Source organism: Plectropomus leopardus, chromosome 2 (assembly GCF_026936395.1).
Source record: "Plectropomus leopardus strain MGB_pleo_1.0 chromosome 2, ASM2693639v1, whole genome shotgun sequence".
In the NCBI taxonomy this organism is placed as follows: Eukaryota; Metazoa; Chordata; class Actinopteri; order Perciformes; family Serranidae; genus Plectropomus; species Plectropomus leopardus.
The window spans coordinates 15,432,721-15,452,965 of NC_142177.1; the positions used below are offsets into that span (position 1 = coordinate 15,432,721).

Sequence of the window (20,245 nt, forward strand, 5' to 3'; positions counted from 1 at the left end):
ATTTTTTTAAACTGTTACTTATTGATAACTTGTTAAAGCTACATTGTCCCCTCTGACTGCAGAGAAGAACATTAAATGTCACATAAAGATTTTTGGCATTTATTTATCATGCGAGGCCCCAGGGATTAAAGTGGGAAACTGGTTTAGTGGTATCACATTGGAAGCAAATGTTTGTTTAAGTTACAAGAGTTTGAGGGTTAAGGTTGATAAGATTTTTTTTAACAGTTGTCAACAGTGGTTTCCACATTTTGAGCATACAGAGCTGTCTCTTAGTGAGAGAATATCCTTTTCTCTGAAATCTTTTCAAATGAAATGACCCAGGATGTTATGAGAAAAAGTTTTTAAAAGAAATGTCTTCTCTCCAGCCCATGAAGACACATGTGCAGCAAAAGGTGGAGCACTTTAGTGTTAAAATAAAGTGGAATTAAAACAAGCAAACAAACAAAAAAATGTGTTAATGGCAGGCCATTAAAGATATCAATAAACAGTTGGTGTCAAGTTGATTTAATTAAGCATCATAACAGATGTGATTTAATGATTTAATGCATAATTAAAGAATAAACTAATCCAGACTGCTGAATTGAGTTCATAATCTCTTTGAAAAGTATGTCATATATAATACGTGGCTCATTGATCAGACAGTGCATCTGAAGAAGGGGTGGCATCATTTCAAAGCATGTGGAGGGGGTGGGGAGCATATGCACCCAGAAAGACATAGGTCTTTTTTTACTGATGTATGAGTGCTATAATGTATGAGAGTGTACTTTATTTATCAAAGAAAGGGGTGGCTGTAGTTATGCATTTTTTCCTTTTCTTTCTTTCTTTCTTTCTTCTTTTTTTAAATTGAGCCTTTCTGACTGACTTGAGGAAAATGCATGACCTTTCTTCCTCCATATATCTCCATAATTTTGTAAATTCATACCAAACAAAGGTAAAGAACCAATCAGCAAGCAGCACAGAGGGAGTTACCAAAAGTCACTGTCCTATTATTTGTATTCACCCTGGTCATGTTTAATATAATTGTGATAACAGCTGCACAGAGGACAGTTCAGGTGCTTCATAATACATGCATTTAGTTACTGTTTCTCTGCTCTGCTGTATAGTTGACCTGAAGGTGACATTAGATAGTGAGGTAAAGGGAGGGACTCATCAAAGTTAATCATTCAGAGTCATCATGACTGCATGTCTAGGTAATGTTGGGTCATTAGTCCTTCTGAAAGCATCAGATACATAGCCTGCGCGTGGGTAAGTATGTTCATATAGATACTTCTCTCTCAGTCTGGTAAAAAATATGGAAATACATTTATTTATAGGATTATCTCCAATTTTACTGTCTGCTGATATTGTGCAAAACTACCTTATTAGGCATTATTTTCTTATACATATGGGATGTGTGTATAGTATGGTATACTATGGTCTTTTGTAATTAATGGCTCTTGTAAGTAACTGGAAGATCGCTTCAAACAGCTTCACATTTTTGTGTCAGGTAGCTAAGCATGACAGTGAAAACAAATTGTATGTAAATACATCTGTGGGTAAAACATTACTTATCGTAATCAATACCCATGGCCATTTGCTGCACATTATGTGATATTTGCCATAGTATACGTGAGAGGTTTGCTGTAGGCATGGCAGTATTATATGATAAATTGGCCATCATCTGAATTATATTATGTCATGTGTTATTATCTTATCTAAGTTTTAGCTGTCTAAATTACTGCATGGCTTTGATCTCATGCAGTGCATTGCAAACAAATGTCCAACAAACATCTGACAGCAGTAATAACTTTGATTTATTAGTTGTCCTGGAAGTTCTTGTATTAATAAACCTGTTATTCAGTTTGAGCGTGTTGACAGTTTTCAGTCATGTCTTTGACTTCCAGTTGTAAGGCGACCCTTTTGTTTACATGTAAATCATGAGCTATTCCCCTTAGAGGAGTACCTGTTGGAAAATCTACTCTCTTAATCTTGAAGATGCTTCAAAAATAACCTTGAAATATTTCCAAAGTGATTAGATAATACGTTAACATTGTTTTTTGAGAAGTTTCAACCAGGGTCATGGGAGGGTGAGGACTGTTTTCAACCTGCTCATTCTATGACCCAGAAACTGAACGTCTGAACTGACCATTTTAGGCCATTTTGAAGCAAACTTTTTAGATCAGAGATTCTAAAACTTTTGATGATTGAGTGCCATTTTCGGAAGCCAGCATATGATTGATGGCAGTGCAGGAAAAGTGCACACGCTATGACTTTTGTTTATTACCTTTTTTCATGACATACCATTCTATGACTTTTTACAACATCATTGTGGCATACTAAGTTTATAGATTGTATAATATAATGGATGTAGCTACTCTGATGTCACCCATTGGTTTGTGGACTGCCATTTGAAGCCTCGAGTTTGGCATTTAGACTGCCATCTTGGATTTTTGGAGCCAGAAGTGACCATATTTGTGGAGGAGCGAGGGGTGGATCTGATTCATAAACTGTAGCAATGCCTTGCAGACAGTTTGTCACTCAATAGATATTCATAAATTTTGACCTTCATAGAATGTAAATGGGTGAGTTGTATTAAAATCACCCCTGGTGCAGTTGTCATAAATGTTGAAATCAGCGACAGAGACCAAAAACATTTTTGTACCAGACCGTTAACATGTTTATTTCTGCTGTAAAGTTAGGCATTTTATCATGGGCGTCTATGGGGATTGATTGGCTTTGGGAGCCACCCTCAAGTGGCCATTAGAAGAACTGCAGTTTTAGGCACTTCTGCATTGGCTTATTTTTTCTGCCCTGGATGTTCTTTAAAATACATTTAAAAGTAATGAAATAAAGATGGTTTTTTAAACACGTTTTCTCTGTTCCAGTCTGAGAAGGGCAGAGTGAACAAACCACTTTGTATTGATTGAGTAGGTTCAGGGACTCTGAATCCTTAGAGGTAACATCAGGTTCATGGACTGATCGGAACTGGGAGAGAGGTACACTAAAGTCAATAGCCACAGTTCCTGTTAAGCAACCAAAACTGATTCCCCCTGTATGTTAGACAAACAATAACCTGCCTGATTCTTCTGATGCACTTAAATAACTATCAGCAGTGATTGCAAGTACAGTCTCTCTACAAACCCACTCTTGAAATGACTTCCATGCACAAGAAAATTAAAGGGCTGATGCATTTTATCTCATGGCTCAACAAATATTTCAGAATATTGCTGTACAATAAGATTGTGTGTGGTACATGTAGCCCAGAGCAGTTAGCTCAGAGAAATAAATAATATCTGCATTAATAATATGCAGATAGTCATACATTTCATTTTAAAAATAAATAAGTTCATGTTAAATATTGAGCATATTGCAGCCATATTGTTAAGATGAACTGTGAATTTATTAACTTGTTTTCAGGGAGCTGAAAAATGTTGACTGGTTTGGCTCCTAGACTGTATGTGTAAAAAGTTACTTCTAAAAGTAAAGCCAAATTGTCAGTCCCTGCCATCTTGTGCTGGTGACATCATTTAGAGCCAGCCGATCCGATTCCAAACAGTCCATGTCTGCTCAGTTGTGATCTCTGCTAGAGTTCTCAATGGGCCAAAAAGATTAAAACCCAAACTGAACCAACCTGTGTGAGTTTAAGCCTGAACCCAGCCCATCTAAGGTCAACACATAAAATACTATAATAGTTTGGCTCTCGTCCCATCTGCTAATATCAAAGGGGGCAGGGTTTGTGACCTATACTGCAGCCATACTGTTTTGGCTGCACTTTTGGGGAGCTGTCATATTGTCCATCTTTATTTTTCCAGTCTATGGTTTGCAATTTAGGCTGTGAAAAATCTTGGAAAGCTGAAATAAAAATGATCCAGTTTGAACTGGCATTGGAATAGATGACACTTAATGCTGTAATAACTTCAGCATCCACATTAGTAATGGGCGTTACTGAAAGAAAATCAAAGCAGTGGTTTAATCAAATAGTTGCACTTAGGGAAGGTTAGTCTGAGACTATTTGATCTGTCATGGGTCTTGAGTCATTTTATTAATTCACGCCACAGCTGTGGCTTTTGATCCTGCTCCTCAGGACACAGAGTCCTGCTGGTTTTCATTCTAGTCACCCAATCAGGGACTCATTTATATTCTGGAAGCTTACCGAATGTATTAAATATTATTAACTGTGTGTTAGGATGAGAGAGGACATCAGCAGGACTGCAGGTCACTGACTCCTGTCACTTATGTGTAAAATGTCTTTGTGTCTTTTTGTTTAGAAGGTGGCAGCCCTTAAGTGTATTTGCTTTTTTCCCACACAAAGGGCATAAAATACTTTAAGTTTGAAATAAACCCCTCAGTGCTTCACACCAATGTGTGAAAAATTATGCTGAAGGCACATTTACACTAATCTGGAGACCTCCAGATTCATGCAATTTCAGTATTTTTATATGATGATGTCTGCTGTCTGAGTGTTGCTATCCTTATAACCAGCAGGTGGCAGACTCAGGCTTTTATTTACTATTTATTGCAATTGGCTATTATTGTGGAATTCTATCCTGTGACGCAGTTTTTTTTTTGGATGTTGTTAAAAAACTGTATACAAATCCAATCCTTCAACCTGTAGTCAGAATTCCGCTGGTATACATGTTTTTTGCATGTTGGAAAACTGATTTTACTTTGTTGCATAGGTCTTATAGGTAAATCCTAAACTTGTGACCAAGTTCTGATCTATAGTCCTTGGAGTTAGCGTCCCAGTGTGTCAGTGTGTATACATCAGCACATATAGGCTCTGTCATTTCCTTTTCAGCAGATGTTTCACTCAATAATTTCTATAATAAACTCCACTTCCACTCTGAAAGTGACATGGAGACAGGTTGTGAAATGTGTCCTGTCTTCCTGTTGTTTTCTGCATGACCTAGATGTCTGACATGATGCGAACCTCTCATTTAAGGTTGCTGAAACATTAAGATGGACAAACCACAGAAGGGCTACACGGCTGACCAACAGGTGAAGGAGTCTCAAAAGAACTCTGGAAAGGTGAGTGTCATTAACTCACTCAATACACAGTGGCCAAGCTCATATCTTAATTATTTAGAGCTCCTAAATGATGATATCTTTTGTGAGTTGACTGGTTGGACAGATTGACAGTCCCGTCCTAATATGTAGGTCATGGCTGTGCGACATGTCAGTGTTATTGCCTGTTATGTCATATAGGACCCAGTTGTGATAAGCGGTAGGTTTGTGAGCAAACTGCACTGCAGTAACTATGTACACAACTTATGTAATCAACATATTAACCCACATTTCTGTGCAGTCATCCTAACTCCTGCAGTTGTTGCTTTGTGAGGCTTTGACCTACGGTGGCCCACAAGGGCAAACATGCCACAACAGTTCAAAACATTTCCACAAGGAAAAATGTGCTGTAGCCAAAATCACAAAAAAAACTGAGAACAAATGCAACAAGAGAATGTGCATATCCAATCAATACAACAGAAATTCTCCAGCCTTCAGGGGGAGCACTAAGAAAAACAGCTTGATTAACATAGCTATGTAAATCTGTTGCTTTTTTACAATATTCTGACAGACTAAGGCCAAATCTAAAGAAAATACATACCTTTATATGTCACCTTTTTACTCCACATTTACTTTGTCTGCTCCTCCCAGAGCCCCGGAGAACTTATGTTGAGTTGACTGGATATGCAGCATTTTTCTGTTGCATTTGTTCTCTGATTTGTGTGTTTTTGACTTGTATCATTTCTGTATTGGCACGTTAGGTATTAAATGTAATGTTTGAAATTTTATTGCATTCATTTTGGCTTTTAGCACACTTTTAATTTGCAGCACTTTACCATTGTTTTGGACTATCATTTGTGTTTTTGAATTGTCATTGAAGCTGCAGCATGTTTCTCTAATGGAAATGTTTCAGGCTGTTATATTGTGTTTGCCCTCGTCGGCCACCGTATTGACATACTGCTGATACAGAGGCCTTCTCTACCGTCCATTGTGGAAATATCTTCACAGTAAATTCAAAATTAAAAAACTTTGTCAGAAACTGAAAAACTTTGACACAAGTTTTAAAATTGATTGATTGATGTTCAATATTGCAAAAATAAATAGACATCAGGCCGTTATTACTCTGAAATATACAAAATACAGTGAGATTTAATTATACTGAAAATCATAGTGGAAAATGATTTCAAATAAACACAATTATTGCTTTGTTCATTAGTGTCTATTAATGTGACTTGATGACTTTTCATAAAATTAGAGCTGCATGCCACTCACCTAATCCCATGCCCTCACTAGTCCTGGCTATGCAGAGTAATAGCTTTGATCCAGTCAAAGCCAGCTTTATTGACATCCTCCCACAGCTCAACAATAAAGCAATCTTAGAAAGATAACACAGTTGGTTTCTTATCTTCCAAAGTACAGTCCTGGTTTGAGTTGTGCCACCTGAGCAAGTTCCCTGCAGAGATATTTCTATACAGCTTCGTCTGTTCAGTTGCTGTCTTATTTGCCGCACAATTGAGTTGACTCAGCAACGACAATAGAGTATTATTGTTTGTGTTGGTTGTATTCAGTGCTTTCACACTTCTTTTCTTTGTAGTTTCCTCTACTGTATAGTTATATTGACAAAGGGGTATTTTACGTAAACATGTATTCATATCTGCCTATTTCCTCAGTAGGTGTGATAGATGAAATGACTAGATGCTGATGTCATGTAAGAAATGTGTAAGGGGGGCATATTTCATCTCCATAAGATATGTGGTGATTAAAAACAGAATTGGACACATGAATTAATTACACAGTGAGTTAAATAATTTACTGGTAAACTGATAAAAACTGTTTTCCCCTTTATCTCCAAATAGTTAATGAAATGAATTAAACATGAATTTGCTGAACAATTCCTTTAATCTTTTGCTGGTTCTTTTTTGTTTTTGTTATTCTTTCTAGTAGATGTTTAATAACTGATCTAATTTGCATTTTCATAAAGTTACAGTTTATTTTTCTGCATTGTTGCGATGGGGGTGCTTTGTCTACACACTGGCTGTATCTTTATATTGTATCTCATTTGCCGACCACAGACACCCCTGCCTATTCATAGCATACTTAGACATGCTCTCATAGGAAAATGAGAAGTATTATACGGAAAATGGAAAATGTTCTTGTTCTTGTTGTTTGAAACTGGAACAAAAATTAGAAATTAAAAACAACCATTTAAAAAAGAAATGGGATAGTAAAATGCAATTATTCAGAATTAATTTGATTGGAGGTAAATTATAAAATGTAAAATGTACTGTCAATTTACTGTCAAGTATCAAAATCACATTTATGTATGTATTTTATTAAAACCATAGTTGGAAAGCAAATACGAGACATTTGTATACAATTTATTTACTTATTTTATTGTTTTTGACTCTTGAGCTGTTTTAACAAATGGATTTCCTGTGAGATCAATAAATTCTATTTTATTTTTATAATTTATAGCATTGGTCTAAGTCATATTGCAGTGGCTATTTGTGCAACAGGTTGGTTAAAACAAGTCATTTGTCATGCTTTTGGAATTTAATACTGGAATTACAGCTTTCTGTCATTTAACTTGAGAGCATGCATAAGCTGTTCAAGCAGTATTCAGCCATTGATAGTTAGCAGAATGACCTGGCCATGGTAAGGACTCTCTTATTGGAGATGAATTGTGTGTCATATCTATTTGGTACCACTTGTTTTAATAAACATGTTAAAACACAGAGAATATTCCATTATTTTCCTGTAGTCTCCAAGTTAATGAAGTCACTTTTGCTTTCTTAAACCTCTTGACTGGTACACAGCCCCCTCCAAGAGTCACATGATGGAAGAGAAATAATCATGTGAAAACGCAGGCTCGTGTGCACGGATTGTGTAACCATTGCTAAACTGAGCACATTGGTTAAGTGTCTATGTGCAGGGATAAATAGACCTTAAGTGGAGCAAAATCTGTATTTTGATGTCACATCGTCTTGATATTGGAAGCTTGAGAGTGGATAAAAACAAGAAAATAGATAACTGTACATCTGTGCATTAACAACTTAAAAAACAGCCGTACAGAATATAATCCTATAATATAAGCCTGTCTCCTGCTGCTGTGGGATTTTGTCCACTTACTCCACACCCACCTCTCTCTCCACCCGGCACTCATCAGCCTCATCACCTCCACCTGGTGCAATCAACTGCTCTTCATGTCCAATCAAGCCAGTATTTAAGCAGCCTCACACCAATCACTCATGGATTGTCTCGCTTCCATGCCTGACCTCCCAGTGCTCACGCTCGGACTGGTCTTGACTTGGCTTGCCTGTGACCACCTCTCCTCGTCTATGCCCCGCTAAACCTAACAGCCTTCTGTCTCCGACCACGAGTTTTGCCTGTGCACTTCCTGTTTCTCGTCTGCCTGTGGCTGTGCAGCGTTTTACTGCTTCGGCTTCATCGAGAGAGACTGCCATTATTCCTGCCATCTTCAGAGCCTCCCGCCGAGCAAAACATCTCCTCCGCTTCCTGCCTGCCTGACGCCAACTCAGCTTCCTCCTTGACCATGAGCCCTGCTTGCCCCCCTACGGAGTCTCCGCTTTTCCCACTAGCTCCCTGCTGCAAGTGTTCTTGCAATTTACCTGATACATTTACCTGCTAGTCCACTCCACGTTCACAATTTTCCCCACCCAAACTCTGAAAAATCACCTGTGAACGTGAGCTCACCCCAGTCCCTTTGCAAGCTCTGCTCGACCCATGAACTCTGTTCCACCCCAGAACTTTTCTCCATTCAACCTGACAAAATATTAAGTAAAGGTCATTACCAACTACTCACCTGCTCTACTGTGCTGCAATTAGGTCCTACCCCATCCCCGTTACAATAGTACTTAGTAAATATATCACCATTCTACAGTGCTACTTAGACGATGCTGTGAGGATACAATACTGGTCGAGGGGAGTATTGTGGCATATAATTTGTGCATGAATAAACTAAATGGACTGAGTAGTGTCTAATATAAAGTCAGCACTGACTGACTGTTTTCCTATTATGTACAACCTTTTTAAGTTGTTGTACTGAGAAAATTGGTGTGCTCAATCTACTAATCCGTGTGCTTAGTTTAGCAATCAGTATTTACGGATTTCCACATCAACATTGTTTGTTTAACCATGTGGCCTTCCAAAGACTGTGGTTACTCTGTCTGATCATCTGATGTTGCTCCTTATACAGGCCAAAGAGTGATACATGGTGTGCTTTAGATCTGGCACTTGGATTTTATTTTGGTAGATGGGCAGATTCCAACCTAACTCCTCCTACATTTATGTATCAAGAGCTGGGTTCTATATGCAAATGTATTAATAATAAGACATTTCCATTATTTCCAAAGGACTGTATTGCACACCCTTGAGATTGGCACCTTTTTAAAACACCCTCAGGACTCCATAGTCTTGGCGATGCTCTTGCATATGCTGTAGCATATGCCTTTTTAAGTGGGAACATGTGCAAATGAGAAAAGGAGCACTCTACCAGGGCAGAGCCCTACTGGGACACACATCACAAGTGCATATTGCCAGCATATTATCATTGAGCTGTTACCTTGTATAATGGGATGAAGATATATGGTCACAAACAACGCCGATTCAACACACCACCTACATAGTATTTCTCCCACGACACTAGTTGTTAGTCGGTTGCCTCCAACTTTACTGATAAAAATAGACAACCTGCTATATAATAACTTACAGTAACCATGTTTTTCCACCCTCAGATTCCGCTTTTTCTGTGCTTTGTTTCCACCTGGTAAACTCAGTCCTTTAACTTACATGGTTTATTTTACTTTTCAGGAAGTACTTTAACTGATCAAATCAGATTTTCTAAGTTATACAGCACACTCCATGTATTAAACCCCAGCACAGAGCCTCCTCAAAGACCTATGTGCCTAATTTTCTTCTTTTTCACATCAAATTTAATAACTTATCGCTGATAGCTGTGGTATCATCCTATCACAATTCTCAATAAGTGGACAGGGAGAAACTTTGACTAAACTGTGCCTCCTTTTGCTTTTCTTCATTACATTTCAGCAGATAACATCTTGTGCTCATCATTCTGAGCTCTCATAATTCACTATTGGAAAGATGGTCTTTTCATAAAACCAGGCTGTCAGTACAGTAGAAAGACACACATACTTTAAAAATCGGTGCTATATGATCAGAGAACCAGTGGAAAAGGGCTGTGGCACTTACTTTGCGCACAACTACCGCAATACACTGCCGCACACTGAACCAATATACCCTCCCACTTGTGGGTTAAATAGGGCAAGTGTGGATGTTTTAACACAAGAAACAATATGGCGGTTGGCTGGTTACAAAAAATCTCCTATGTGTTTAAATGATAGGTTGAAATACGTTTCTGAAAACATAAGAGGCAAAAAAATTAAGCAACACAGTTACAGAATTTTGGTTCACATTTGATCAACACTGTAATTTTTTACCAATTGGTCTAAGTTTAAGAAAGCCAGAGAGAGTGAGGCAGTTCTGTCTCTTTATTTGCTGTGGTAGCATGTGGAAATGTGGAAGATTACTGTCTGTAATTAAAGCAACAGCTTGAAAGCCAGCAAAAAGATTTGAGCTGGGAGATGAGCATGGAGATCTGGGCTCTGGAAGGACAGACTGTGGTAGATCCATAGTTTGTTCACACATAATACCCACATTGTTGTGATACAAAGCAGGTCGAACACTGGTATCCTTTAACTTTGCAACTCCTTCTAGCCTTATACCCAACACACCACCTTGTCCCTTGTTCTATCACCTCTAACTCTTTCTCTGATCATCCCTGCTTTGTTATTCCCACTGAGCTGTGGTGCCTCCAGGCTGTTGCTCTGACCTTTGGCATAGTGGTGTAAGGTAACTGTTGATGCTATGCATATAAAAGTTCTTTGTTCCTCACTTAACAGTGTATGAGTCACATACAACGGGTTTACGGGTTTTAAAGCCCGTAGACCAAACTCATATTTTATTCAGGGTGTTGGCTTTTCATGATTACAGTCACAATAAATCCCTTTGAAATTAAACGTCTCCTTTTTTTCCCAAGATATTAATACAATGCCAAGCTGTGAGTAAAATTTTATGATGAATCATTTCATTTTTGAATCATTGTTTTTCATTATCAATACACTGGACTAGGGCAGCTCTACAACAGGCACTTTTTCCGTACGCATTGGTCTCTATCTTTCGCTGCCATGACTAGCAGCCATAAGTTGCAAAGAGACTACGTTTTTCATTGAGAGAAAATGACATCTTTTCCTGACCAGCCTCAGGTTGCCAGCTTGAAACAGGCGGGCAAAATATGATGTTAGTATAGTCTGAAAAATGTTCTGAAATGAAAGTTTTTCTCCATAAGCAAAGACCCAAAATGAATGTTGTAAACAGACTACTTGATTACAATAAGCAAATTATTTGAATAGCAAAAAATGAAACGGAAAATTACCAACCCCACTAAAACTGCAATATCTGTCAAAATAATCCCACTATTATATATTTATAAGCTTTATTATATATTTAAACCTGAGCAAATTGGTTTGATTTATTTTGAAAATATGGACAAAAAAGGCAATGAACGACTTGTCAGGAAATGTCCCACAAATCGTAAGAAATTAGTAACAGATGAAGAAAAAATGACCTTAAAAGAAAAGAGAGAGAGAGAAAAAAATATTTAAAAAATAACACAAAAACATAGGAAAACTGTGTTTACAATTATTACAATTTTTTATTTAAAATATTGTCAATGAAAAAAATCAAAATTTCGGCACTTATATTCAGGTCATTTCCATCTTAGTTTTTATTTTTTTACTTGTCTTTTTTTATATTTTCTTTTTGTAATTTCAAATAATTTCCTTCCAATATTTGGGGTAATTTGTTGTAAAGTAGGGCTGGTGTCTTCTCACTAGCATAACATTTTTGATGACAGCCTTAGGATGCTGTGCATTTATAGTTCAGTTCTTATTCCACTGACAGACTCTGTTCAACAATGGTCCGTATCATTTTAAGCAGTCTGTCTTTACTCAGCCTATTTCAAATAAATCTGCATGCTGTTTAAGCAATGATGCACTCAAGGGTAAGGTGAAGGTAATAACCCAGTGTGCTGGGACTACAGGAAAAATCCTCTGCTAAATTCCCTCGGTTTTAGTCTGACCTTGATGTTTATCAGCAATGATGTGACAGCCACTGACAAGGCCTCTAACATGGTTACGTTTGTGTGCTTGGTATGAACCTGTGTGTTATGTGTGCTCTCTCTTCAGCAACCAGTCACAGCCTGTCTGTTCAGCGCAGCCTTCTTCGGTGCCCTGGGGTCTTCTTTCATTTACGGCTACAACCTCTCTGTGGTCAACGCTCCTGCTTTGGTGAGTCCGCTTACGGAGAGGCACCATTGATTGCTCTCCATTTGTTCACACTCCGAGAAAATCAATAAACATTCATTAAGATGCTGCTTTTGAATCAGAAATACACACATTAACTTTTTTTTTAAAATAGATTTTTATCATCATTATTACACTAAACCCCATTAGATAGATTATTCATGTCTGTAGAGTTGCTGTAGACACTATGTTTTGGTAAAAAAAAAAAAAAAAGAAAAAAAAATCCGGTTGCCTTCCACAATATGATGTACAATGTAAGTGTCCTGTTGGGTTTAATGATTTCACAGTTTCTCCAATTCTTAAACACCCTTTAAATTGAAACCACTGAGCTATTGTGACACCAAATACATGTACTTCAATTTCATTAAAAACAAACAAAAATACATAACCGGAGGGTTTTGTCACTTTTAATTAAATGGTGACTGGGTATAGTTCAGTAATTGTAACATTTTATTGCTTAAAAGCTGCAGGATAATCATTTCATTCAGTGCTTTTTGTATCCTGTCTTTAGACTCTGGATGAAGGAGAATTAATGTAATTAGTCTGAATATGTGTTCACTGGGTGTGCCATTGTCAGTAAAGGGCTCTTGCCAGAGAAAGAAAGAAAGAAAGAAAAAAAAAAGAAATCAGAAAGCAAGAAAAACGTGTATTTAGTATTGCCCAGAAGGCATTCTCACAGTCTGTAAAACTAACATAGCAGTCTTCAATAGCTTTTATGTAGTGGTTCAGTTGAGCGGTGCCACTTTTGAATTAGAAATAGCATTTTCCAAGCTCATTCTTTTCAGTCTGGCCTTGTGTTTGTCTAGGGGTAATTAGAAACCCCACACATTTATTTAGTATTCAAACATTATAACCCTAAACTCTGACAAGAGACTACAGCATCATTTCCTCTGAAGTTCTTATTGATTCATAGGTTTTGTATGTAAACGCAAGCAGTAATATTTGTCACGTAAAAAACCCAATGTGATTGAATGTGAAAACCCAATGTACATTACCTTTTCAACATCAGAGGGCAGAAATTTACCAAGATAAAGCTAGATATTTCCCCCAGGAGCTGGTGGAGACCAAAACAGAGCTAAAAGAAGAGTTATATACATTCAGCAGGTGGCAAGAGGCATAAATCTAAATTAATAATAATGTTGCTCTGTAACCACTGGATGTGTTTGACTTATAGCTTACTACTACTACTACTACTACTACTGCTACTACTAATAATAATGATCATGATTATTAAAATAACAATAACTTAATGTATAGAGCACTTTTCAAAAACAAGTAGCAATGCTTTAAAAAACACATTATCAGATAAATACTTTTTTAAAATGATAGCCTACAATAACATAATTGCAAGAGAACAGGCCTATAGGCGTAACAATCTATAGATCTTGATCAATGTATCAATTTGATATTTAACTGCTAAATCGATTCATTGATTAATGATGCCATTTGATTGAGGCAAAGTGAAAACATAGATCCATATCATCATCTTTAGGATACACCTTTATTTTAAAAATCTGTATGAACAGGCACAAAATGACAATGACAAGAAAAATAAAAAGTAGGCAACTTTTTTTTTTTTTTTTTTTTAACCCTAAAATGAATCAAAGGTTTTCGGATTTCGGAGAAAATACGAGTGAATAAACGCGCACACACAGAGTGTAAACAGTGCCGTTATGAGGTGAAATACTCAGAAAACGTGACGTGCCTGCGTGACTACGGTCCGGACGTGCGTCTGACGCAGCCAGCTTACAGCAGCAACACAGCTACGTTAGCTGCTATGTGTCAACGACGTTAGGCTGAAAAAGACATGCTGTCTTGTCGGGAAATGCCGTGACTTCAACCGACGGTGAGTAAGAAAAAGTATAAACAATACATGTGAATTGTTGAGCTATTCGCAGGGGAAAAATTAGCTGAGGAAAAATTCCGCTAGGGGCTAGGCTAATTTATGTAATTTAAAAGTGCTTAAGCTAATAATGGATGACTAGCAAAAAACAATTGCTTGGTGTATGAACCCTGTCAATTATTATTGAGCAGAATGTTGCACTTATGTTGAATTATGATATGTTAGTTTATGTTTTGTGTCTGTTGGCAGAAGTTTGTCTTTAAGGCTGTAAGCCAGATAGCCCTTACGTTTGAGGACAAATATCATAGTTTGGGTTAAAATGAAAGCACCGAAAGCCCTTAAGGTTAACTCATCCCAGGTACTTTTTTGTGTGTCAGTGGAGTCAGTTTAAAGTAAACTTACTGCACCTTACCAGTTACAGTTATTTACATTATTTATGTGATACTTTTCTCTGTTCTGGCCAAAAGCAAACAAAGAAAGGGATGGCAGCTTCATGTGTGACTAGTTGTTTTAAATGGACGTATGAGATATGAGGGGTCTGTCTCATAGAGACAGACCCCTGAATCGAATCAAATTTAAATAGTATCTTGGCAGACTTTGTGATGCTGGCAAAGTTTGTATTATCGAATGAATCAGTTTAATAGCATATCTTGGTGAAACTAGTGATTTACATCCCTACAAAGGAGGTATGAATGACTAAAACACAGTACAACAAGTAAAAGTTCAACAGAAGAACCAATTCAAGAGTAAGCAATTCTGATAAAGTGCATTTAAGGGAGATTTGAAAGGAGTTAAACTTGTTTTGGCTGCCCCCAAGTGGCCAAAAGAACAACAACACCAACCTATTTTTCCAGGTTTTGAGTAGTTTATTAGTCTTTATAAAATGGGCAAACATCAAAGTTAAAGATTGGATGATCTTATGTTGCTATGTTATTGCTTAAAAACTAAAAACTCAGCTAACTTGCCTCATCAGAACAGCATGTGAGGTTTGATAAAATGTAACTGACACTGGCTACATAACAAAAGCGAACCTTAGCCCTGCCTACTTCAAGCCAGTGAGAAGCACGGACAGAAAATAGATAAATACAGATATCTCTCATGAGAAATAAATAAATAGCTCATTGAGAAACTTTGTCTTTAGGGCCTGTAAGTTGTTTTTTTTTTTTTTGTATTTTGCCACTTCGCAGGCTCCCAGTGACATAAATGAGTAAAGGGTGGCGATTGAAATGGTCGGCAGGTGACTTGAACTGGAGTTATTGCTACATGATATCTGTCTTGGACCACTCCTCCTGAATGACTCAACAAATTTTAACCACACTGAGGATACAATTGAAAAAATGGCATTAGTCTCAAAAGCCTCTAAAACTTTACATGGTAGGCAATAGATCAACTGTGAGCGCTTTCTAACACTGTGCCATCATTCTTCCTAAAAAAGGGATGATGCTACAGGGTCAACACCCCAGTGTTGACTCTGGAGGGTTTTTCATGTAATGATTCACCGTACTATACTGTACATGTGTGCCCCCACAGCAACAACAACTGCACAGAGAGAGAGAGAGGATTAATCTCACAACTTGTTTGAGACTGCTCTAATGTGCTGACTTAGTTGCAGTAATGCAAATGTACCAAAAAACCCTTTGGCATTCCTTCACTGGAGATGGTAGAGAACAATTTGATCACAGAACAGCGGGGTTCTTCCTTTAATTAGATGTTGTGATTACGAGCTGAGTGAACTGCACATCACGAGGTGAGCTGTGATTGGTGCTTTCAGTGAGCAATGGGAGGATGAAAGGAGGGAGAGAGGAAGCCTGGCAGCTTTGACCTGTGAGTCTAATTGGTGATGGTGTGATCTCCAGCATCCGTTCAGTGATGCTGTGCTGCACACTATTTACAGGTCAAAAGTGTAGAGTACAATACACTTTTTCATTACTGTAATGCTCGTTATCTAATTTGCCCTTAATCCATCATCAGCAGTACGTGAGTGACAGATCCACAAAGGTGGTCAGCATCACAAAAAACCACTAGCACCTCTGAGCTAATGCTGACAAACCAACTCCCCAGTGCCCCCACTGTTGCTGCATTAACACTGTGAGCGACACAGCAACAGGCCACACTTCAGTTTCAAAGGAAGCAGGTTAAAGCTACAAACTGACACCCAACATTTGGTGCTGCATAACAACGTGATGTGCTACAAATTAAAAAGTTGTGCTGGCCTTAACTTTTTCTTCAGCGCTCCAATTAAGTGGTGAAGCGTCAACCAATGACATGTTTTTCTTTCTAGATATGGTATTTATTGGAGTCAGCTGATGCCTTTCTAGCTATCTTTGTATTATTTGCTGTGTATGTAATGTTTAAATGAGGTCCAGATGTTGATCAAAAGCATAGATTTTGATTTTGAGCCCCTCAGGAATGAGTCCTAAAACCCAGAAATAAGTTAGCATTTTAGTACTCCTGTTTCACTCATCTTAAGGTCGATGAGTTTTTTCTATCAGAAAATCAGTCAAAATCTACTTTCTTATACTGACTTCCGCCCTGCAACATGAATTGTAAAGGGCAGCAAGCTGAAAGTTGCAGACCCTTGACTGCACATGAACATTTAACTATTTATTTGCGTCATTTACAGAACTTCTGCTTTTTGATGTATGTGTTTTATAAATTTAGCATGAATTATAGTTGATTAAACAAAGTACTTAATAGTGAATCCAGCATTATCTTCATCACCACAGACAGACGACTCTGAGAAGCACTTAACTGCATCTGCATGTACTCGCTCTTAGGTACTGCTTTGGGAAACTTATTACAGTAATTTGTAGAAATGCTCTTTGAAAATGCTCTGGTTGGTTAAACATTCATTTTGCACTGCAATTTTGAAATGATCAAAGGCAATGAGAGCTAATTTTTTCTTGTCTTACAACTGTTTGCGCAAAATCCCTATTTATGCCACTCAGTCTACAGCCAGGGAATAACAACTTGTTTCTTTTAGTCATTTCTCATTGATTCAGTAACTCCTGCCCAATTCCCAGATATTTTGCTTCTGTCAATGTAGCTAATTCTCCAGTTCATATGCTGAGCTGCTGCTTATCCTCGATTCTCTTTATAGCTTTTGCTCAGCAGGAGCTCAAGCTGATCACTCATTGGCTCCTTACCACCGTTGCTCCAGCTATCTTTTCAAAATTCATACAAAATAAATTAACTGGAAGCTTTCCTTTCTACTGTATGTTTGCCAACTACACTGGAAAAACCTGCTGTGAGCTCTCAGCCAGTCCTCAGCCGTAAATAATTGATAGAAAAATACAAGTTCTCCAAAATGCCAGAGTGTTTTTTCAAGAAAAATATCATAACAGGCAGTGACACTAAACAGAAACTATCCAAGCTTCATTTGCCAAAATGTTTAATCAACCCCTTTAATAACAATCCACTAATATCACAATAAATTCTACAAATAGTGTATAACTAACATTCAGTTCCCCCATGTCCCCCATCAGCGAGACAATCTTAAAATGTTGCAACTGGTAAAGGAAAGAGTGTTAAAAATAAATTATGAAAAAGTCTTAATATACTTCTACTAATTTTGTAGTAGAAGCATTTTTTCTAGCCTTTCACAGCAATAGTTAACAGGGATACTGTTGGCTTTATGCAGTTAATGTTTTAAAAAAACAACAAAAAAGCAAAACAAAACAATAAAAACAAACAAACATATTTTATGTGATAAATACATTAGAGAATCTTGATTTACCCATCCAGATTTCTTTGCTTTAACAGGGTTTTTTATTATTCGCTTTTTCCACATGTGCCTGACAAAAGGATTCATGCAGGGAAAGTGTTGTCATGACAGCAGAGGAGAGATCAAACAAGGGTGGATATTTCATCTCACTATTAGGGGGAACAACATAAACATAAAAAAAAAAAAAGAGAAAGTTATTTGTGCACTGTGATTAGATTCCTGGTGATGTGGATTCAGGTGGACTCATGAAGGTGTTTTAAAGGAAAGTGTCTCACTTAATCAAAGTAAGAGAAGTACTGTTAGACAGACCCCTGAGTCCCTCTGAATATAGTCAGCAATGGAGTAGGAGTACAATACAAAACACGTATGTCCGCATTGACGGAATTGTAAGTAAATTAAAAACACATGTTAAAAGCATGATTATTCAGACTTTTGTCTTTTAATAAATGAATAAATTTACAACACAGGAAACAAAGTAAAGAGGTGCATTGCATGTCAGTGTTGTCCAGCTGAGGCCAGCGCATGTCAGCGATGAAAATTTCTGCTGTAAGCCCTGCCCCAAGGTGTGATTGGGCTTTTGATTATTTTCATTTTGGCATTAACAATAAAGCTGTATTGTCTGTCTTTAATGCAGATATGTCTGTGCTGCGCTCTGCTGGACACCACTTAACTGCAATGCACATTGTCACTGTGTTTACTGCGCTGTGATTTTAACGTAGCATGGAAAATTCATTTGACAGTGTGGAACAGTTAAGTCAGTTATTAAAGTAAAAAAAAAAAACTTGATTGCCATTTTAATTAATGTGTTTCATATAATTATGACACTGTAAATGCAAAGTGGTTGCTTGAACAAAAGGAATTAGAGTGCAATTAGGCTGAACTCATTACTGACTGCTTGGTGCAAGTTTGCAGGGAGCAACAAAGTCAGATCCTTGGTGATTATTAATCTGTTTCATGTGAGCTGGCTGCCTGAAATGCAGTGAAATTAGGAAAGAGGGTCATTAAAGTTGGCTGTCCTTTTTACATACAATAAAAGAAATGATAATGGTGTTTTCAGAAGTCACATACATTACATAAAAAGTAACTAACTTTTTAAACCAGTTTTAAACAAGCTAGGCACCCGCAGCTGTTCAGCGTGATACTTGCAAGGACAGCCACACCACCCCTGAGTCATAGCCGACAATGGGAATGACTGTTACCAGCTACCATCTCTGCTTTCAGAGCTGTCAGGAGAACAAAAAAGCTCTCCACTGTGTCCTTTTAACACTGGGTTTACATTAGGGCTGCACCTAATGATTTTTTTAAATTGATCTAACTATTTTTTTTAAATTAATCGATTAATATAACAACAAATTTAACGTTTTAAAACGCTGCAGGGCATTATTCCCCCCAAAAAATAGCCCAGTCTTAACTGGTAATCTGTGTTTTACACTCTGATATAAAGTCTCTCCAAAATAAAATTAATGCAAGAGCTTGTTCCACTAAAGTAAAAGGAATGTACTGCAATCTACATTTAGCAAACAACAAAATAAATAAACAATGTAAAATTCAAGTCACTTAACAAAAGTTACTCTTTGTTACAGTAACAAACCTCAAATCTATCAGTCCAACAAAACATCTCACAGTAAAATGTGTGCAATTTGAAAAACACTATAACTTTTCTCTGACAGAAATAATTATAACTAGTGCATTCTTTCTGCATCAAAATAGTCCAGCCTTAACTGGGCCTTAATGCATATCGCTGCCTGCTGATATGAGTGCTGTATTTTCATATTTAAAGGACATATAAATATGTGTATAACGCTCATTTATGAAGTTATACAAGCTCCTGCACAGCTGACAACCCCATCCTGTAAATGTTTCAAAACAAATTGCATTGTATCAGCAACTGATGGCATTCTGTCCACAGAGACACAGATAGCTTTTGTTTTGAAAGGGAAGCAAAGAAGTTGAGTTAAAACAAACACCTCTGTATTTCCTCATCTCTGTGACAGAGAGAGACTTTAAACTGCAGTATTAAGTGGTATCGAGTAGAGTTAAAATTTTTTTGGTACTTCTATTGATTCACAATTTGTTTCATAACCATAAAAAGCCTGCACACATAACATAACAGAAGCCTCAATGTAAAACATAAATTTAAAGAAAAATTCATGGTCATTTTTTGAGCTGAATGATTCATCCATCAGAAGGACGCTACTCAGTCAAAGCAGCAGTGCTTTGAGGCACTTTATTCATTCACTCTTTGTAGCATTCGTTCAATCTATTAAGTTATTGCAGTTGCTTAATTAGCTCTCC

The 20,245-nt window shown here is 37.3% G+C and overlaps 1 protein-coding gene across 3 annotated transcripts in view; it reads left to right on the forward strand.

The window, feature by feature from the left end:
- Positions 1-20,245, forward strand: part of slc2a9l2 (solute carrier family 2 member 9, like 2) — a 133,142-nt gene that overhangs the window by 20,655 nt on the left and 92,242 nt on the right. For 2 of the 3 annotated variants that reach the window (XM_042495739.2, XM_088086366.1), the window contains 2 exons: positions 4,922-5,007; positions 12,267-12,368. In XM_042495739.2, coding sequence (XP_042351673.2) covers positions 4,939-5,007; positions 12,267-12,368 — 171 coding nt within the window. In that variant the 5' untranslated portion in view covers positions 4,922-4,938. Of the gene's footprint in view, positions 1-1,144; positions 1,246-4,921; positions 5,008-12,266; positions 12,369-20,245 lie in introns of those variants that run through there. The other variant, XM_088086371.1, reaches the window with a different exon arrangement.